Source organism: Antedon bifida, chromosome 1 (genome assembly GCF_963402885.1).
Source record: "Antedon bifida chromosome 1, ecAntBifi1.1, whole genome shotgun sequence".
Taxonomy (NCBI): Eukaryota; Metazoa; Echinodermata; class Crinoidea; order Comatulida; family Antedonidae; genus Antedon; species Antedon bifida.
In genome coordinates this window covers 24,012,187-24,029,683 of record NC_136226.1, presented here as the reverse complement: position 1 = coordinate 24,029,683, position 17,497 = coordinate 24,012,187, and the positions used below count along the sequence as shown (strand labels likewise).

Sequence of the window (17,497 nt, the reverse complement as noted above, 5' to 3'; positions counted from 1 at the left end):
GAACATAAAAGAATTATTTTAACAATTACTACAATTATACTTATATATATATATCTGATTTACTTATCAATAATAATACATATCAAAATAATGTTCGTTTATATCTGTCATACATATTAAAATAATAAGCAAAATTCAAATACCGGTAATCAGTATCATCATTAAATGTATAAAATAAAAAATGGAATACAAGTTTGATTAAAGAAATGTTTATTTATTTACCTCAGGAAATAAAGAATTAGTCGGCCAATCGAATAGCTTGATATAAGCACCATTTATAATTTTCATAGGAGAGACTTGATTGGCTACAGAAACTCCAGCAGTATCTGCTTGGTCTGAGGGGGCAGAGAGCTCTTCTTTCATATGTGTAAGCCATTTCTTTGTAAGTTCAAGTCCATCTAAAAAAAGCAACAATACGTTAAGGAAAGTGGTAAGAAGTGGAAAAAGGGGGCAAGATTGTAAAAGCAGAAAAGGGCAGAGATTGTAAAAGCAGAAAAGGGCAGAGATTGTTCAAGCAGAAAAAAGGCAGAGTTCGTAAAAGAGGAGATTGTAAAAGGTGGAGACAAAGGGCAAGATGCTAAGAAGTGATGGTAACAACAGACTCAACTTACCTTTTTGTGTTTTAAGGAACTCGCTAAATTTATTTCGTTCATAGTTGACAGATTGTTGTTGAATATGTGGACGAAATGTGTTGATTGTGAAATTGGCCATATCCAGCTTCATCAGATCTAGTACTCGTAAGATTTCCCTGTAAAATGAACATTAGTAATATACCAGAAGGTTTTCTCTTGAATTCTAAAAAAACATTTTGAGTGATTTCAAAAAACCGAAAGCTTTTGACTCTCATATAAAAGCTCTACAATACCATAGTATGATGATAATGCAATAATATGTGCACATATCACAATATAAACATGTTATAATTAAATTATTTTGTTTATTATTACATATTATATACATATAATTGATATTTTTACATAAGATAATACAGACACTCACATCAACTTAAGTACCTAATATTAATAATTGCCCAAAAAGTGTATAATTTTTATTAGAGTACATTTTGGAAATGTTTCAGTATCTCTCCCATTGCTTAGTATAACTGCTTGTTTAAAACATTTTTCACTCTAGATTAATCTAATATAATAATTTTACCCTTGCATTTCGACTTTACATGATATGACTATATTATGTACAACATACATGAGTCATATATCTTAAATAAACAATTAGCCTAAAGACAAAATTAAACGTACCGAAATAAATCAATGACATCTGTCAGAAGTTGAAGTTTTTCAATTTCTTCGTCTCTGACAGGAGCACATATTTTTCCCATTAATGTGATTATGTAGCCGGCATATTGGAGTACATCTAAGACTCCGTGTTCTGCCTGTTGTTGAATTAATTCTGTGTCAATTTTTTCATTGATTTCTTCAATTTGTTTACTGTTTTGAGGTAAAATCAACATGTTCAGCGTCTGAAAATTGAAAAAAAAAAATTGTATTGAAAACTCTCCATGTTTACAAGTGGACGCAACCGAGATAGAGTTCACAATGCGACGCTATTGTTCTTTGTTCATCATTTAGTTTTGTGGGACATCAATAAATTGGTTGGTGTCTCTTGCGACACAGAAAACAAAGTTAATTGGTCTTCTACCTCAAGAAATTGTAGTCTAAATAAAGATGTCGGAAATGACCTGATCTTTTGCTGGATAGCAGTGACCAGCAAATCTAGTTCTATGCTGCGAAACTATGGATATTGTATGGAATCCATCGTACATTTCAGCTATGCAAAATAAATTTTATTAAAAGTAACATTGACAAAAATATAGAAGTACAGTAGTTGTAATATTAATCAAAAAGATTAATGGAAGAAAATCCGAGCGAGAAAGACAAATTAAAAAAATACCTCTTTGACTTCGCCAAGTAAACCAATAGCACGTTTATAGTTTGGTGGATCTTCCTGCAGATCATCTCGTAAGCTATCCCAGAATGCTTTGTGCATTACATCCCTCACCTGTTTCTCTAGTCTGATGAAAAGAAAAAAGTGTAGATACCAAATTCATTGTTCATGTACATAGGTACCACAAGAGGTGGGCCCAGCAGTGTTTTTGGTTGCTTTTAAAATATTTTATATATATCGGTATATTTATAAAAAACAATAAAACAACAACAAATAATTTTAAAAATAAGTGCCAACATACACATCAATTTTCGTAGTTTTGTTTTTATTATTTTGATTTTCTCTTTTGCACCAATTACCAATTTATTTTCCACATACTACTACAACAACCAAGTACATGGAGGATGCATATTTTAAGATATGTGCAAAGCACGGTTCTTTTAGCTAAAAAGCACAACACCACAGACCAAACAATCAAAGTATGTATTTGTTATGGTTCGTGTTGGTTACTATTTCCATTTGAATATGATATTATATAATATATACTTATTATATAAGTAAACACTATAAGGGCATAAAGATGTACTTGATAAATACCAAAAACTTACGAATTTTCAGGTAAAACCGTAGGGGTAAGTTTGAAGTCTTTATCAACACTAATCTCATGAACGAGTGACATGTTTGAGACAAGGTCAGCAGCCTGAAGAAGCTCTTCAAATGTGGCATGTCTTCCAGGAGAGGCTATTGTAGAGTTGGATAAAGATAGGTAACCATAATGTGTTGAATAAGTAATTAGCAGGGGCGGATTAAGCATTACAGATTAAGGAGGGGGGGGGGGGGGGGGTGTCTTGGGTTGCAGAAAACAAAACAAAACAATCAATATTTTATTTTAAAAAGACATGGCTGTTTATTTTCAGTTGGGGCTAAAGCCTTTTTAGTCCCCGTCAAAATCCATGCCTGATTATTAATAAATTGCAAAATGTATGGAATTTCAACTAGGAGATTAAAAAAAGAGTAATCTTCATGATGATGTACAGTCATTTGACAATTTCAAAAAGCGAGAAACAATGATGTCTTTCACTATGGGCTATTGTTTTAAATTTCACAAGTTGGTGGAAAATGTGCTACTAAATTATACATTATTACAACTAACCTGAGATAGCTGCGGAATCTGAACCAGGGGACTGTGACCGCAGACGTTTCCTCAATACCTCTTCCTCTCCTGATGACCCAAACTGTTGATCGTCATCTTGTTGGCTTTCATCTCTCTCTTCTGAATGTTCTTTTACATCTTTGTTTTGTTTCTCTGCCATAATAATTTCACTGACACAACCTGAGATTTTGTTAAATCCATGAAAGGACATTCAAAGCAATTAAGCTTCTTTTTATCATATACAGTAATTAACAATAAAACGTAAATTTAAGACAAGGAATGACCTGGTTTAATATTTTAAAAGTAATATTATGCATTATGTTTACAAATCATCAAAAATTGTAGGGATAATGTCTTTAAATTTGGTCTATACACAAACAATAGTATATTTTGAGCTATACATTGTATTCAAATTTGTTTCTATGCATACACAATTATTCAAAATGTATGCTCTTGATTACACTAGTACAATTATATGTGTGTAATTAGTCATGAAAAAATGCATGAATGAAAATGTATTGGCACAAGCCACAAAGTTTTAAAACATGTTATGTATGTAGAGAGCTACTGCTGAGGTATAGGAACATAAATATTTATTTTTAAATTTTTTGTCCTATCTGACCTTCACCACTTACGACATAACTCATTGTCTTGAAGGGAAATATAGTATTAGGCCTACTGTGTCTTCCCTTGGCATCATAGGCCTAGAGAACAGTCAGCTAGTAGTAGTGCAATAACTGGCCCGGCCGAAGGCCAAATCGAGCCGCCTATCATAACTTATATATGTCATATGCCTAGCTAGGCCTACACCTAGCCTAGGCCTAGTCTATACGTTTTATTTGTAGACCTACCACAACAATGGCCTTATAACTTGTATTGTACGCTTAACTTACCTGTACTCTTTGAACTTTAAAATAGCTTGAATTTAACACGTTTTACCAGGTATAGATACAACCGTTTCGTTATTGTTAAATGCTAAAATAGATGTTTCTAGATTTTTTGTATTTACGGAGCTGAGCGGGGAAGAATGATTAAAAACATTATGCCTCATTGATTTTGTAACTCCGCCCCTTTTATTACTCAATACGTCACGAACGACCACACTACGGGGAGCCATTTGGAATATTTTATTAGGATGGGAATCTCTACAACTTCTGTACTATTTATTGTCTCGTTATTAGCCAAATAATATAATAGCATGGTCTGCCATCTAATTTAAAACAAATGAAACAAAAATAACAAAACAATAACCTATTTAGGGACACGCATTTATTCTAAAAGTTAATTAATAAAAATGGACTAGGCCTACTACATTTTAATAAAGATATCTTGATGTTTTATTATTTAGAAAAAAAAAAAGAATTGAGGAAAAATATGTACAAATGTTTTCACATATCGTATTGGATAATAAATTAGGCCTTTCAAACGGTTACCAACCCGTTCAGAAAAGTCTACAACATATTTAGGCCAATCAATTAAGCTATTCACATCGCGCTCGAAATCGGCCCGTGCCCTGAGAAAAATATCGTGGGAAAACGAATTCGTGCTCGATGTGGAAGCCCGCTCAAAGCTCGAGATATTGTCCTTGACAAATCTGGTAAAATTTAGTAATTAAATAGTTTAACGTTGTTTTCGTTGAAACATGTTACTGCTACTTTCCTAGGTCTGTTGGAAATTATAGAAATTCCACTTGGTTTCAAACAATCACCACTAATATCTATCCGTTTTATGAAAACGCCATTTTTATCAAATAATTGTAGTTTATGATAGCTTGACACTATCATGTTTTCATCATTGTCAATTACTATGCTGTTAGGGCCCCATACTTTCCCATCCTCCTTACTATACCCAACAAGCGTTTTTATAAACTTACCGCTTGCATCAAACTCTTGTATTTTATGATTACCAAAATCAGTAACAATCAAATGACCTTCCTTGGTTAAGGTGACATCTTGTGGTAGAACCAGTCGACCAATGTCACCATCTAAACCTACCTTGGCTAACAGTCTTCCATCATCAATATTGAATTTTAAAACACATTGATATTTTCTGTCTGCAACATACAGAGTTCTTGTTTCATTGTTTACCGTTAAACCTTTTGGATGTTTCAACATTCCTTTACCGAATTGAGTGATTTCTTTAAATGTTTCAGTACACATTACAATACTCTTTCGTAGCTCATCAACATACAACAGGTGACCATCTTCCATTCGATACATTCTATCAACCATGGCATTTGATGCCACTTCTATACTGGAAACAAATACACCTGATTGGTTAAACTTCAGTACTTCTTTACCGCAGCTTGATACCAATATACAACCATCTGTATCCAATTCTACATCTGATAAATGCTGACTCCTTTCGCGTAGGCTTACTGTATGGATGTCGTCAATGGTAAGTGCCAGTCCTGTTGGTTCAACTTTGATTTTTACTGGCGATCCTTTGATCCGTGATACTCCAGCAGTGATATCCATCATCCAATAACCTTCTTCGTCACATCTACCTTTTGCTTTACAGTTTCCATTTTCTAAGTATTCTACCTCGCCAGTTTCCAATTTTCCTCTTGTAGGGTTTACCAGAGTAGCAGCTAACTTACATGGATAATTGTCCATAATTGTTGCAATCTTTACTAAAAATGATTGTCCCTTTGTTACGATAATGGACTCGTCTTCTTTATCAATGACGTACCTGTTATCAATACTTGTTATTTTACCGATGCCTTTCTTGAGAACATCATCTAAACATGTATTTACAGTGAATGTTGGTTTAAGGTTCTTCGTGTAAACAGAATATTTGGAATACATTTCCATTATGTTTTGTTTCACAATATTTACATTCGACTTGTATTTATTGAGAACATTTTCAGTTTCTGGCTTGTTAAATGTTTCTGTAACAGATATCTTCAGACTTTGTACTTGCATTTGATGTGATTCAAGTTCTTTCACTTGATTTTCAAGAGCTTCATTTTTTTGCTTATGTATGATTTCAAGGTCAAACAAAAGTTTGTTGCTTTCCTCTTCAACTTGTTTAACAAGGGCTTCTTTATGCTGTTCAATGACCGTTTTTATGTATTGTACATGCGTTTCAAAATCAGCCTTGTCTTCGATTATAGAATCATAAAGTGCTTCTAATTCCCGTTTTGTATCATCAACTGCTTTGACAACTTCAGCTGCGTGTTTGTTAAACTTATTTATAGCATCTCTCATTGGTATTGTATCATGTCCTGCTTTGAAACAACTCATGAAAAGATAGCATTTCTTGCAGGCACTTTTGGAGCAAGTTGAACAAAACCGATCTAATGTGCTATCTGGATGGTTTTGGCATTTACCAAGCACGCCTGATTGACTTGCCATCTGTAAAAGCATAGCATTTATTTTGAAAATCTTATAAACCACAATCAACTAAAAAAAGACCCTGAGAAATCTTACGTCTTTAGTCTCCGGGGAATGCGGATGGAGCTTCTCGAAAATGTGTGTGTAAAACTATGTATAATAAGGCCTACGTTTTACATAGGCCAGTTTTAACTGAACTGCCCTAAAAACCACTTCTAATCGAAGTTTTAATGTATGATTTTTAAATTACCTAAAATAATACTGGTGTTGTTATTACAATTGAATACAAACATATTGCTGTTGCAACTAACCTTATTTTCTTGAATAACGAACCTCTTCTGGTAATAAAATGATATTTTGTTTTTTTTAAAAAGAAACTAGCTCTTTAAAATGCCAAGCAAACCTAAAATATGAATGACAAAAGCACAATATGCCCGAGCATTGAAAGTTGTGCTCCATGGTCTGGGGAATATTAATAATAATATTAAAATAATAATACTGCCATAATCTGTTAGCATGGTGCTATCTACATTGTAGTTTGTACATTTTAAATCACCCTTTCTAATCTAACAATAACCACAAACTCAAACCCACAACCTATTACAAGCCTATACATTTACTGTAGGCCTATATGTTCTTGAAAAAGTACACAGTCTGATTTACATGTTTAGCAGAGTAGAGGCAAAATAAATCATTACACGGAAAAAAGTAATCAAACTTTGCTTTGAAAGCCTTCAAGCTCAAAGTTGTCTTCGTAATAGCATGATTTTGTTGACTCAAAATGGCAATATTACAAATATATTAAGTGTATATCATGTAAAAATATAGCAGCATAAGCGAAGTCTAGCAAATTTCCTATCTCTCAACACTTTGTTTGATTGCGAATTTAATTGACTGAATGATGAGCTAAATCAACTACAGAGGAAAAACTGAATTCAATCATAATAATACATCCTCAAAACAGTTATGTATTTAATACCCGATAGGCTTGTGATTAAATAGAGCATTTCAAACTATTTTACGTTACACAAAATGTTTACGGTACTACTGTTAAACTAAAATAATTATTCTGTTTTACATTATTAAATAGAATATCAATCAAAAAAAGCATAATTTAATGAAGAAAGAACAATAATTAAAACTGTTACGTCAAAAATTCGAGCGGAATTTTTTTAAAGAAATATTTCTTAACATCAAATTAATGGATGTAAATTGTGAATTAGACCTGAGACGAACCTTCGATGATAAATCACAACATTGTTTTAGGAATTAAAAATCACAAAAGAAACATAAATTTACATTTTTTATATTTAAAATATTTTATAACGTGATCATTTTAACATCGGAGTAATTTTTACTACAGTATTATATTATTTTCCATAATTTTATTCATTCATTATTTCATTCATTGTATAGATAAATAAATATAAAGCAACAAGCCCATTTATCGCATGTAAACAGACTTTTCTTGCAAACAACTGACAGTTGCCCTTTCCTGGGGCGGATCCATGGGTTGCGCTTTGGGGTGCGATCCCCTTTTGATAGCTAAAATTAAATTATGAACTTCTTTTTGAAAGACTATAAAAAGAAATATTCTTGATCCGCCCCTCTTCATCAAGCTTGTCATATTTTGGTTTAAAAAAAAGTAAAACAACATTTACTATACAGTAATTTTTTATTTTATATAAAAAATACATACAATGGAATAATTTATAAAACTGTATAATCTCACACTCATTGAAATAACTAACTCTTAGGGAAAGGTTCCAGCAATATAAACAAATTGCACTAATATGCTAAGAAAAGGTACATTAACTGAAAACAGTTGCATAGGCCTGAAAAATTATTAGTTTATTTGCTTTCAAACACTGCCCCAATTCTACTTCTACCAATACTAAATTCTAAAAACGAGCAGCAGACAACATGCCTTTTGTAAAGATGTTCTTGTTCAGGCATTGCGATATTTGAAACTGGTACATGATTTAAAATTTATCTAAATGTTGTACAGTAAGTAAAATATGCCGAATACTAGTGAAAACGATACTGTCGAGCTGGTTTTAAATTTATGTAAGTTTTCTTCATTTCCTCCGACTCTCGAGGGCGCATATCAACATACCTTTCACCTCGTGTTGACACAACTTGGTTACCAATGTAACGTACACGTTTCTTGTCATCCTATTAATGTTAACAAAATAGTAACAAAATACTTTAGAAACTCTGCTTTGGGAGGGAGACACCTCTATTTAGGGGACATTTTCCTATGAAACGAACAAGGGGAAATATATGTTTTACACACACAAAGGGACACTTTGTTGAGTCTCAAAAGTTTCCCCTTAATAGTGATTCCACTGTACTTTTTGATCACCAGAAAAATTGATGGTTTTTTATAAAGCTCTGTCTACACTATCAAACTTTATGACAAAAAAATGTGATGTGCCGATACATGGATATGATGATGTCATATCACTACATATTTGGGCATATCACCATCATATTTGGGCACATCACACTTTTTTTTGTAAAACTAGTTTGATAATGTAGACAGAGCTTTAGACATTGTACAAACCTCTTTTTGCACTAGTGGTCGATGATCTATCTTATCATCATCAGTATCAACATATGAATACTTCTGTAATATATTTTCTTTAAGTTTAGTTTCATAATTTTCAGAGTGTGTTTTATATCTTGTTGATGTTGTCATCTGTAAGAAATCGTAATGCAATATAAGTCAGGACTACACTACAATAAAAACATGTGTAAAAATGTATTTAACTGTCTTGAAAATGAACATCTGAAATGGACAAAGTTTGGTCACTATTGTGAAATTATGAAGAAAAATTTTGATTTATTATAAAAAAGATGATACAATACAACTTGTTGCATCTAAAAGCCCTAGGACAAAAAAATATTAGCCAGTCCAAAAAAAAAATCTTATTGCATAAAGAAATGTGCGAGATTTTAATACAAGAAATATAGAAATTCATTCATTTATCAGTGAAAAATTACTTTCATTTAATTTGCATATAAAATATACATAGAAATTATGTTTGCACTGACATACAAAAACAGGTAAATGAAAAACTAACAAAAGAGAAAAAAGCTTTCATGAAACCCATTTGTACGAGAGATAATGGGTCGGTAACGTCTACATCGCTACGTAACACCTCAAATATACTTGGGATGAGTAGATTCTAAATGTGCAAATTCATATTCTACCTGTTGTTTAAGTTTTTCTGATTCTCCTGTGTCCTGTCTTAGTAACATCAACTGTGCTGCTTTCTCTACTTCTCCTTCTGCCATTGATAAACAATGCTTAACTTCCAATTGGCAAGAAGCAGGAAACATTTCTAATAACAAACGCATATTCTCCTCAATAGATGAATGCTAAAATTAATAAAAATAGTTGGTTTTCAAAAATGTATTAACACTTTTTTAATCTTTTGTTTAATCATTTCTATATACCTTTTTGTCAACTTCTTCTGACACAATCTCCGTATCATTTAACTTTTCATGTTTGGTATCATCTATTGCATCACATGGCGGCAATGTAAACAGCTCAGGTGTTTCTGAGGATATCTGAGTTGTGTTTTCTGTAATATAAAATGTTAAGTGATGGTTAATCATAGCAAAATACATAAAACAGGTTTGTAGACTAAGAAACGGCAACATTTGTAAACAAGATTGATTTCCATTGGGTTTAATTTAGTCCTAGCTTAGGGTAAATTACTCCAAGCTAACTTGATTAAAAGTATGAAAATAATGTAGGTTGGGAAATAATTGAATTTTAAAGGTATCAAGTTTGCTGTTCAATTTACCTTCTTCCTGATCTTTTGATTTAAACTGCTCAGCAACATGAAATATCCATTTACAAACTTCTTCTCTAAATAATTTATAACAGAAAAAAAAATGTTGTTTGATTGGAGGATTGTGGGTAACATGATATTCAATAAATGCTCTATTGAACTCATCGAGAGTGCAATCAAAGGCCGTTGTTAACTGATCATGTTCGATCAACCTGTAGTTTTCGCCGTCTATAATTTTCGCGTCAAAGATTGAGTTCTTCTATTTAGAATAGTTTAAAGTAGGCTTTACTGTAGCCTCCTGCTACAGTAGGTGTGTTATAAAACAAATACAGTAATGAATGTTTTATATTTGTGCAATGGAACACATAAGTTCATTCGGTAAAACATGAAAAGTTGGTCCAGTATGTTTTCACTTGGCTTCGCCTCATGAAACCTTTCATCTTTCACTGTCCTCATGAATTTATTTGTACTATCGCACTCATAAACATTCATTATTTGTATAATATAAGGTCAGTGTTTATAATTTTGGAACATATTCATTGGTACATTTTCCTATGGTTTTGTACGTTTCTTACCTTTCAATATTTTTAAAACCTGTAATATAAGCATCCATCATTTCAATAAAATCTTCCACAGCAAAATCATCCTCACTACCAATATCTTCCAGGATTGATGAAACATAGTCGAGAACAATCTCATCTACAAAACTGAAGTAACATAAAGGCCATTATTATTGTACAAAAATATGTTTAGATTTGTTGTGTATAATACTAAATAATATAATCAAGCAGATTAGAGAAAACAAAATTGTATATAATTTTTGTGTGTGACTGACTGACAAGTATTCTTACCTGAGGGAGCTGTAGATGGAATGCTTTTTAGCAAAAATCACAAGTTGGTCTTCAATAAAATTTCCACTTGCCATCTTAAAATATATTCAATATTACAATTAAAAAAACAGAAAAAAAAATGTTTACATTAATCAGACTAGACTAGTGACTAGACCTACAATTATTGTAAAAAACGGTTGCAAAATAAGTTAAAATCTGTTATCATACTGATTATAATTTTATAATAAATATTGTGACATTACCTAGGCTAGTCTAGCTAGGCTTAATTAAAAAAAAAATTGTGACCAATATAATATTATCTAGGGCCTTTTTAGTTAGTTAGGAGGCTAGGCCTAACTAAAAATAAACATCATGTTTGATTAATACATTGGGTCCTCCTAAATACCAAGACCTACCAAGACCTACCAAGACCTGTCAATTTAAAGTGTTAATTTAACGAAATATGATATATATAGACTTCTAATAGCATTTCCAACAATAAAACCTCAATTTTAGCGCGATATAGACACCAAAAATGTTAAATAATCGACAAGCTTCGCGTTCGCGAAACGAACTGAGTTGATGCATTAAATAAATAATAAATAAATGCATACATTGCGTCACAAATGTCCGTATTGCGTCAACTAGTAAGACCTACTAGTACTAAGCTAAGACCTGTCAATTTAAAGTATTAATTTACGAAATATGATATAGGCCTAGGCTAGGCCTATATATAGACTTCTAATAGCATTTCCAACATCAAACGACACGGTCTTTGTCACTGTGCCCTAGGCTAGGCTTTAGTCCAGGAATACCAAATCTGATCTGCCCGGTTTCTGGCCATGCCTATCTATCTTTAAGTAGAATGGTCAGGTCAGGCAAAGCTCAGCCACAACATACATGGCATGAAATCATGCAGCCATCATATCAGGCTCAGCAGAGAGAGGGTCTAGGCCTAGGCCTAGAGCCTAGGCCATCTGTATAAAGCTAGAAAGAAGTATCACTCCTACACTGCCCTACCTAGGCCTATCTAGTCTATCGATGGGCTTCTTAAATGTAATTTTATTAAATTAATTAACATTATACTTACTTTAGGAAGGCATAGGCCTAGCAAGGTCTAGAAATAATCTAAAATCAAACGATAACACCGCGCGCTCTAGAAACCAAAACAAACCAAGTCATATGGTGCGCTGTTGCTGCCTTTAACCCTATTGTTATCACTAGTACCTCTGTGGACCACATTCACGAACATAACACCCATAAAATAATGCACTCGTCCATCTGAAAGAAAAACACATGTGGTATACACGGTTGGTCTGTTGACACAAATGTTTTGTTGTTGGTTTGGTTTTGTTCGTCACTAGAAATGTTACGAAGAAGTCTGATCTCGGTAGGCATTATTAATAGAGATACAAGACGAGAATAACATAGATAACGCATAGCCTAGATAGGCCTAACTTAACTATAGGTGTGTAATAGGTTAGCCTACAGTAGTAGTCTAGCCTGGCCAACAAGCAGGCCTCCTCGCTCTGTGTCATCCTCTAAACTCACCTGGAAATTCCACTTTCCACTGAATGTTTGGCTGAACAAGCCAATGTTAATTTTATACAATAGGCCCTCTCCATTTAAGTAGAGGGGTGTGAACAATTATCTAATGATAAATAGTAAATACCTTTTTTTATTTGACTTTTTTTCTAGTGAATTGTAATAAATGCGTCATGTGAATTTAATTATTCCCTCTAGGTTGCACAAAGATGGATGAGTAGTGAGCCTACAAGAGTAGAAAAATGTGAGTTTATACCTTAATTAACACCAAGAATTAGAAGGCAACTGCCAGATTATTGTATTTTATGACAAAGAGTGCCACCGTGACCTGTACGGTATACAATTTGTTTGAGGTCCACACTAAAAAAAGAACTGCTGGTTAATGGCAATGGTTGTATACCTTTACTTTTTCCATAAAGAAATAATTAAGTTATTCTTTTAAGATATTAACTTTATCATCATCTATATTATATATATTATTTGTAATAATTAGTCACTGGTTGGAGGTACACGCCTAATTGGTGACAGTGGCTAAGGCAGCTTTTGTGCTTTCCTGGCAGCTAGTGACTATGATTTTATATTTCTTTTGCGTTTTGTTTGTTTAATTTGTTGATTTGTATTATATTTTGTAAAATTTTGCCTGAATAAATAATAATAATAATAAAAATTGTTATGTAATAAATGTTTGCTATTTACAGCGGTGAATAAAGTTGTGTTGATAGGGAGAATTGGAAGAGAACCAGAGATGAGAGGTAGTCAGGAGAATCCATGCACAGCATTTCCCTTAGCAACATCAGAAAATTTCAAAGATAAAACTGGTGAGGTTCTATTTCATGACATTTTCCCCCTCCCCTCTCTATTTCAAAATCCTGTATCTGTCACTGTCAGTGCCTGAGGTCCCTGGTGTAGGAACCCTCCAATGCTGGAGGCCTCTGGCGTTTTTAGCTTTTTCGATATATTTGAATGCCTGATTTTTCCTCTTGGCACTGCTCAGGGGCCCCCACAAGCTCTGGGGCCTATGGGTTTAGCCAGTGAGCGCACATAGCCATAGCTGTTACTGTTAGATGTAAATTGTGCAAAATATAAATGTGAAGTTGTTTAAAGATCATGACATGCACCCATACACTGGATCTGTATCAGTGTTATAAATCATTTAGTTACTCTGTATAAATGTGAATTTTCATAAATATTTTCACAGGGGAGTACCAACAGAAAACCCAGTGGCATAGGATAGTTATATTCAGACCGTGGCTCAAAGATACAGTATATACATACGCCAAAAAAGGGTAAATATAATAAAAAATAATGTTTAGGTTAACTGAGGTTTTGATTATTAAATTCTTACCTGGAAGTTTCAGCTTCCCGGATCTTCTTATTTCTTGACCTTTGAGGTAATTCAACAACTTCAAAGAAGATTGACCATGAATTTCTAATCATAATTGTTGGGTTATTATACAATATAATAATGATTGAATTACATTTTTTTTATGAATTTAGCTCCAGAATTTATTTAGAAGGAAAAATAGAGTACGGTCAGTATACGGATGATGATGGCAACACCAATTTCACAACATCAGTAGTAGCAGGTTTGTATCATCATTGTTACCCATTCAGGCTTGTTACTTACCTGGATAAGTTGGTTTCTAGCCACCAAAGCTTGCAAAAATGGTGCCCATGAAACCAACTTACAGTATATACAAGTATGTTTTACAGAATTGTACATGTTCAATTTTTATGTGCCTCTTGTGTGCTAATAGTCACAGTCATAGTATTTTTATTTTTTAGATGATGTAATATTTTTGGACCATCGTTCAGGTGATAACTACTAAAAGGTACCTTTGTTATTTCCATAAAATAAACTAAATAATCAAATGTTAAGTTGCCTTAAAGTCCACCAGTTAGCATTTTAATTTTTTTTTTTGTGATTCCATCTTTATCAAGTATAGGTATGACACGCCATGTGTGCCACAATGCTTTTCGAAGCCGAAATCCTGTCTTAAATCTACACTAAATTATACTTAATAATATTGGATGACAAACAATCATGTTTTGATATTTTATTGCACATAAGCATATTATCAAAATACAAAATATAACAAAAATTAATATTGACATTGTAAATATTTAGAATTGCACAAAAACAAACTTCATATTTATATTCTCTATCTCATATTTTCTATATATTATGTATAACAATAAAAAACTAAAATTGTGTAACTGTTATCAACTTGTATTGCAACAAAAATATTAAATTAGGCTTTATAAACAGTTTATAATCATACATTTTCTTAAGTGTATGACTTCTGTATTTAAAGACACCTTCCCTACTATTTGTGACGTTTTGTAAAAATAATACATATATATTACTTTAAAAACAATAAACCAGGTCATTCCTTGTCTTAAATATACGTTTTATGGTAAATTATGATAAAAAGTGAGAAACAATGCACTACCTAAGTAGCTCGCGGTGAATGACCTCTCGTGGACGGTCTTTAGGCCTAGCTTAGCTAGGCTTAGTTTTGTATACCTAGCCTGACGTTGTATAGTTGCTGCATTAATTGTCTTTCTATTTTTGCCGGACTCCGTTGATACAAATTGGGGAAAACCCGGTATTTTCGCTGAAAAGTTAGGAGTCTTCCATTTGTTTTGGCCTTTTATTATTAGAATCGACTTATTTTTCACATTTGTAACCATTTAAAGACGAAAAAGTTATCGCAATAGGACCATATAGTATTATTTTTACATTAAATATAGTTTGTGATCTTAAATTAGATCTAAAAAACGTAGGGAATGTGTCTTTAAGTGTTAATTTGCATACAATGCTTTTCATAGTTTTTCCATGGTTAGCTTATCATGTACTTTGGTGAAACAAATTATATTGTATAAAATAATAATCAAATATTTTACAAAAATATTACTATTTACAATATTAAAGTGTCTTTGATCCAATGAAAAAAAGCACTTTCTTTTTACCTTTGAAATGTTTAATATAAATCGTATCAAAAATGTTTTTAATTTGCACCATACAAATCAAACAATGTAACCTAATGCACAATTTACCATCCCACTCCCGATGCTTTTCTGTAGTGCTTTTAAAGATGTATTGTCCCCCACCCCCCAAAAAACCAAGAAAAATGGAAAATTATTAAATAAGAATTTGAATAGGTTATTTTGTAGTTTTAATAAAGTTAGTAACTTCAGTATAAAAAAAACGGGGGAAAAAATTATGTTTTCACTTATATTATATGACAAAATAAATTCAACTAAAAACCCATTGGCTGATAGGCCAATTTGACTATTTTTGCTTAAAATTACAGTTTTTTTTCAGATAAATTTCTTTTCAATCCAATTTTTGGTCAAAATGGATAACTATTATGTGACATTAAAATGGCATATTCAACCAAAAATTGTGAAAAAAAAACAATTTTTCAGGGGGACAATACATCTTGAAGTATTTTAAAATGGTTAGTTGTTCGTCCTTTTAAATTTAATTACTTATTTTCTATTTTTGTTAGGTTGGACATATTGGTTAGAATAAACTACACTCCAAAAATATCTGTGAACTGCATTTAGAAGACGCCAGCTTGCTTTTTTTATAACGCATATAATGTATATGGTTAGAACACTACTGAACAGGGACAACAACACTTTATTATTGTTTCAGATAAATTATTCTAACCATGAAAATAATATAAAATATATCGTATTACAGGACTTATTTTCCAGGAATGATATATAAAGTATAAACAATCATGTCATTTAATAACAATACAATTATGTTTTGTAATGTGAAACTATAATTAGGCATTTGCCACAGTGCTAAGACTAATACCCTTTTCACATTTGCAAAAACTTGTAACAAGTTGTAACAATTTACACATATGTGAAAAGGGTATTATTATTGGAATACAGTGGATAGTTACTAGCTCCTGTAAATACAGAGATGGTGAATTTGGTCACTATAGACCTCATTTGGTGTTATACTTTGTGTTCTACACTGCCATTCGACGACACTGTTTTTGCTGTTAGTCTTCTTTCTTCTAGTATGTCCATCAGGCATTTGTGAATAAAGATATATTGTTGCTAAGAAAAGAGAAAACGCATTCATTTTGTAAATTATACAAATATTTTTAATTTTGTGTGTTGCATGCATGTTTTAATAAAAATTATACAAGTATTTTGTCGTACAAAATTTTTTGTTCATGTTTTGCTTTCTAGTGAAGCCCAAGAACCTTTATTTTTGTTTTCAACTTCGCAAATTGGTATTTAGTTTAACGATTCAATAATATATTTTAATATATAGGACGAACCAAGTCAGAATCTAAATATAGTAGGGTAGGCCTATTGTTCCTCAATACACTATATTACAAGTATTACACGTTCGATGTCGAAATCTAGTACGCAGTACTGTGTATACTCCTACCTCTGTCTGTACCATAAAAGAACGATGAAAACGCATCTCACAGACAATGCCCATGATGTCAACATGATCATGTTCCTCAATATGTTGGAGTAATCGATCTAGGCAGATAAATGTACCCGTACGACCTACACCAGCACTATATAATGATAAAGCATAATAGTCAAAATTTAATACTTTTATTTATTGTGGTATACTGCAAATCGGATAACTTCTGCATACATGATTAGAAACAAACCGTTGTCATTCTTATGGCGTTTACCCAAGTGATGCTTTGTAGTAGTTTGAATGCCTAAATTTCTGTCTACACTATCAAACTAGTTTGACAAAAGTGTGATGTGTCCAAATATGGTAGTGATATGCATAAATATGGTAGTGTTAATGTATGTCATCATGTCCACATCACATTTTTGTCACATACAGTTTGATAGTGTAAACAGAGCCTTAGTGCAGGGCCGTGGCAGCATGAGGCAGACAATGCGCTCGCCTCGTCTGAAATTTTCACCACC

General features: G+C 32.4%; 5 protein-coding genes across 10 annotated transcripts in view; 1 reads left to right on the top strand and 4 right to left on the bottom strand.

Annotated features, from left to right (window-relative positions):
• LOC144846199 (T-complex protein 11-like protein 1) overlaps positions 1–4,085 on the bottom strand; it is a 207,238-nt gene extending 203,153 nt beyond the window's left edge. For 2 of the 4 annotated variants that reach the window (XM_078703529.1, XM_078703528.1), the window contains exons 1-7: positions 3,687–3,710; positions 3,056–3,235; positions 2,511–2,643; positions 1,909–2,029; positions 1,257–1,477; positions 612–748; positions 223–398 (exon numbers count right to left, since the gene is read on the bottom strand). In XM_078703529.1, coding sequence (XP_078559655.1) covers positions 223–398; positions 612–748; positions 1,257–1,477; positions 1,909–2,029; positions 2,511–2,643; positions 3,056–3,235; positions 3,687–3,702 — 984 coding nt within the window. In that variant the 5' untranslated portion in view covers positions 3,703–3,710. Of the gene's footprint in view, positions 1–222; positions 399–611; positions 749–1,256; positions 1,478–1,908; positions 2,030–2,510; positions 2,644–3,055; positions 3,236–3,686; positions 3,711–3,948 lie in introns of those variants that run through there. The other 2 variants (XM_078703530.1, XM_078703531.1) reach the window with 2 other exon arrangements.
• Positions 4,086–4,659: 574 nt separating this feature from the next.
• LOC144835514 (uncharacterized) lies at positions 4,660–6,411 on the bottom strand. Its single transcript, XM_078690597.1, has one exon. It carries the CDS (start codon positions 6,409–6,411, stop codon positions 4,660–4,662), a length of 1,752 nt encoding a protein of 583 aa, XP_078546723.1.
• Positions 6,412–8,072: 1,661 nt separating this feature from the next.
• LOC144846319 (CUE domain-containing protein 2-B-like) lies at positions 8,073–12,280 on the bottom strand. 2 transcript variants are annotated; one of them, XM_078703538.1, is made up of 8 exons: positions 12,251–12,280; positions 11,045–11,118; positions 10,769–10,900; positions 10,206–10,270; positions 9,853–9,980; positions 9,607–9,774; positions 8,957–9,091; positions 8,073–8,565 (listed from the first exon to the last, which is right to left on the bottom strand). In XM_078703538.1, exons 1-8 carry the CDS (start codon positions 12,263–12,265, stop codon positions 8,419–8,421), a joined length of 864 nt encoding a protein of 287 aa, XP_078559664.1. In that variant the 5' UTR covers positions 12,266–12,280; the 3' UTR covers positions 8,073–8,418. The 2 variants fall into 2 exon arrangements, with proteins under 2 accessions (XP_078559664.1, XP_078559665.1); XM_078703539.1 differs by lacking the exon at positions 12,251–12,280 and adding an exon at positions 12,114–12,185 and having other exon boundaries at positions 8,074–8,565.
• On the top strand, positions 12,269–16,745 carry LOC144846393 (single-stranded DNA-binding protein, mitochondrial-like). 2 transcript variants are annotated; one of them, XM_078703543.1, is made up of 7 exons: positions 12,269–12,413; positions 12,767–12,812; positions 13,267–13,386; positions 13,767–13,854; positions 14,066–14,154; positions 14,354–14,383; positions 16,084–16,745. In XM_078703543.1, the coding sequence occupies exons 1-7, from the start codon at positions 12,390–12,392 to the stop codon at positions 16,104–16,106; spliced, it is 420 nt and encodes a 139-aa protein (XP_078559669.1). In that variant the 5' UTR covers positions 12,269–12,389; the 3' UTR covers positions 16,107–16,745. The 2 variants fall into 2 exon arrangements, with proteins under 2 accessions (XP_078559669.1, XP_078559670.1); XM_078703544.1 differs by having other exon boundaries at positions 12,271–12,413; positions 14,354–14,400.
• LOC144835508 (receptor-type tyrosine-protein phosphatase eta-like) overlaps positions 16,513–17,497 on the bottom strand; it is a 49,464-nt gene continuing 48,479 nt past the window's right edge. Inside the window, exons 28-29 of the mRNA XM_078690592.1 lie at positions 16,992–17,127; positions 16,513–16,651 (exon numbers count right to left, since the gene is read on the bottom strand). Coding sequence (XP_078546718.1) covers positions 16,547–16,651; positions 16,992–17,127 — 241 coding nt within the window. The 3' untranslated portion in view covers positions 16,513–16,546. The remainder of the gene's footprint in view (positions 16,652–16,991; positions 17,128–17,497) is intronic.

Excerpts from the sequence above, each read along its gene's own strand:
- LOC144835514 (XM_078690597.1), bottom strand. The coding sequence starts at position 6,411 with ATGGCAAGTCAATCAGGCGTGCTTGGTAAATGCCAAAACCATCCAGAT.
- LOC144846319 (XM_078703538.1), bottom strand. Across the intron at positions 10,271-10,768 it reads GGTTTTAAAAATATTGAAAG|AGAAGAAGTTTGTAAATGGA; the intron begins GTAAGAAACGTA and ends TAAATTATTTAG. Across the intron at positions 8,566-8,956 it reads GACCACTAGTGCAAAAAGAG|GATGACAAGAAACGTGTACG; the intron begins GTTTGTACAATG and ends TAACATTAATAG.
- LOC144846393 (XM_078703543.1), top strand. The coding sequence starts at position 12,390 with ATGTTACGAAGAAGTCTGATCTCG. Across the intron at positions 12,813-13,266 it reads GCCTACAAGAGTAGAAAAAT|CGGTGAATAAAGTTGTGTTG; the intron begins GTGAGTTTATAC and ends TGCTATTTACAG. Across the intron at positions 13,387-13,766 it reads AAATTTCAAAGATAAAACTG|GGGAGTACCAACAGAAAACC; the intron begins GTGAGGTTCTAT and ends ATATTTTCACAG.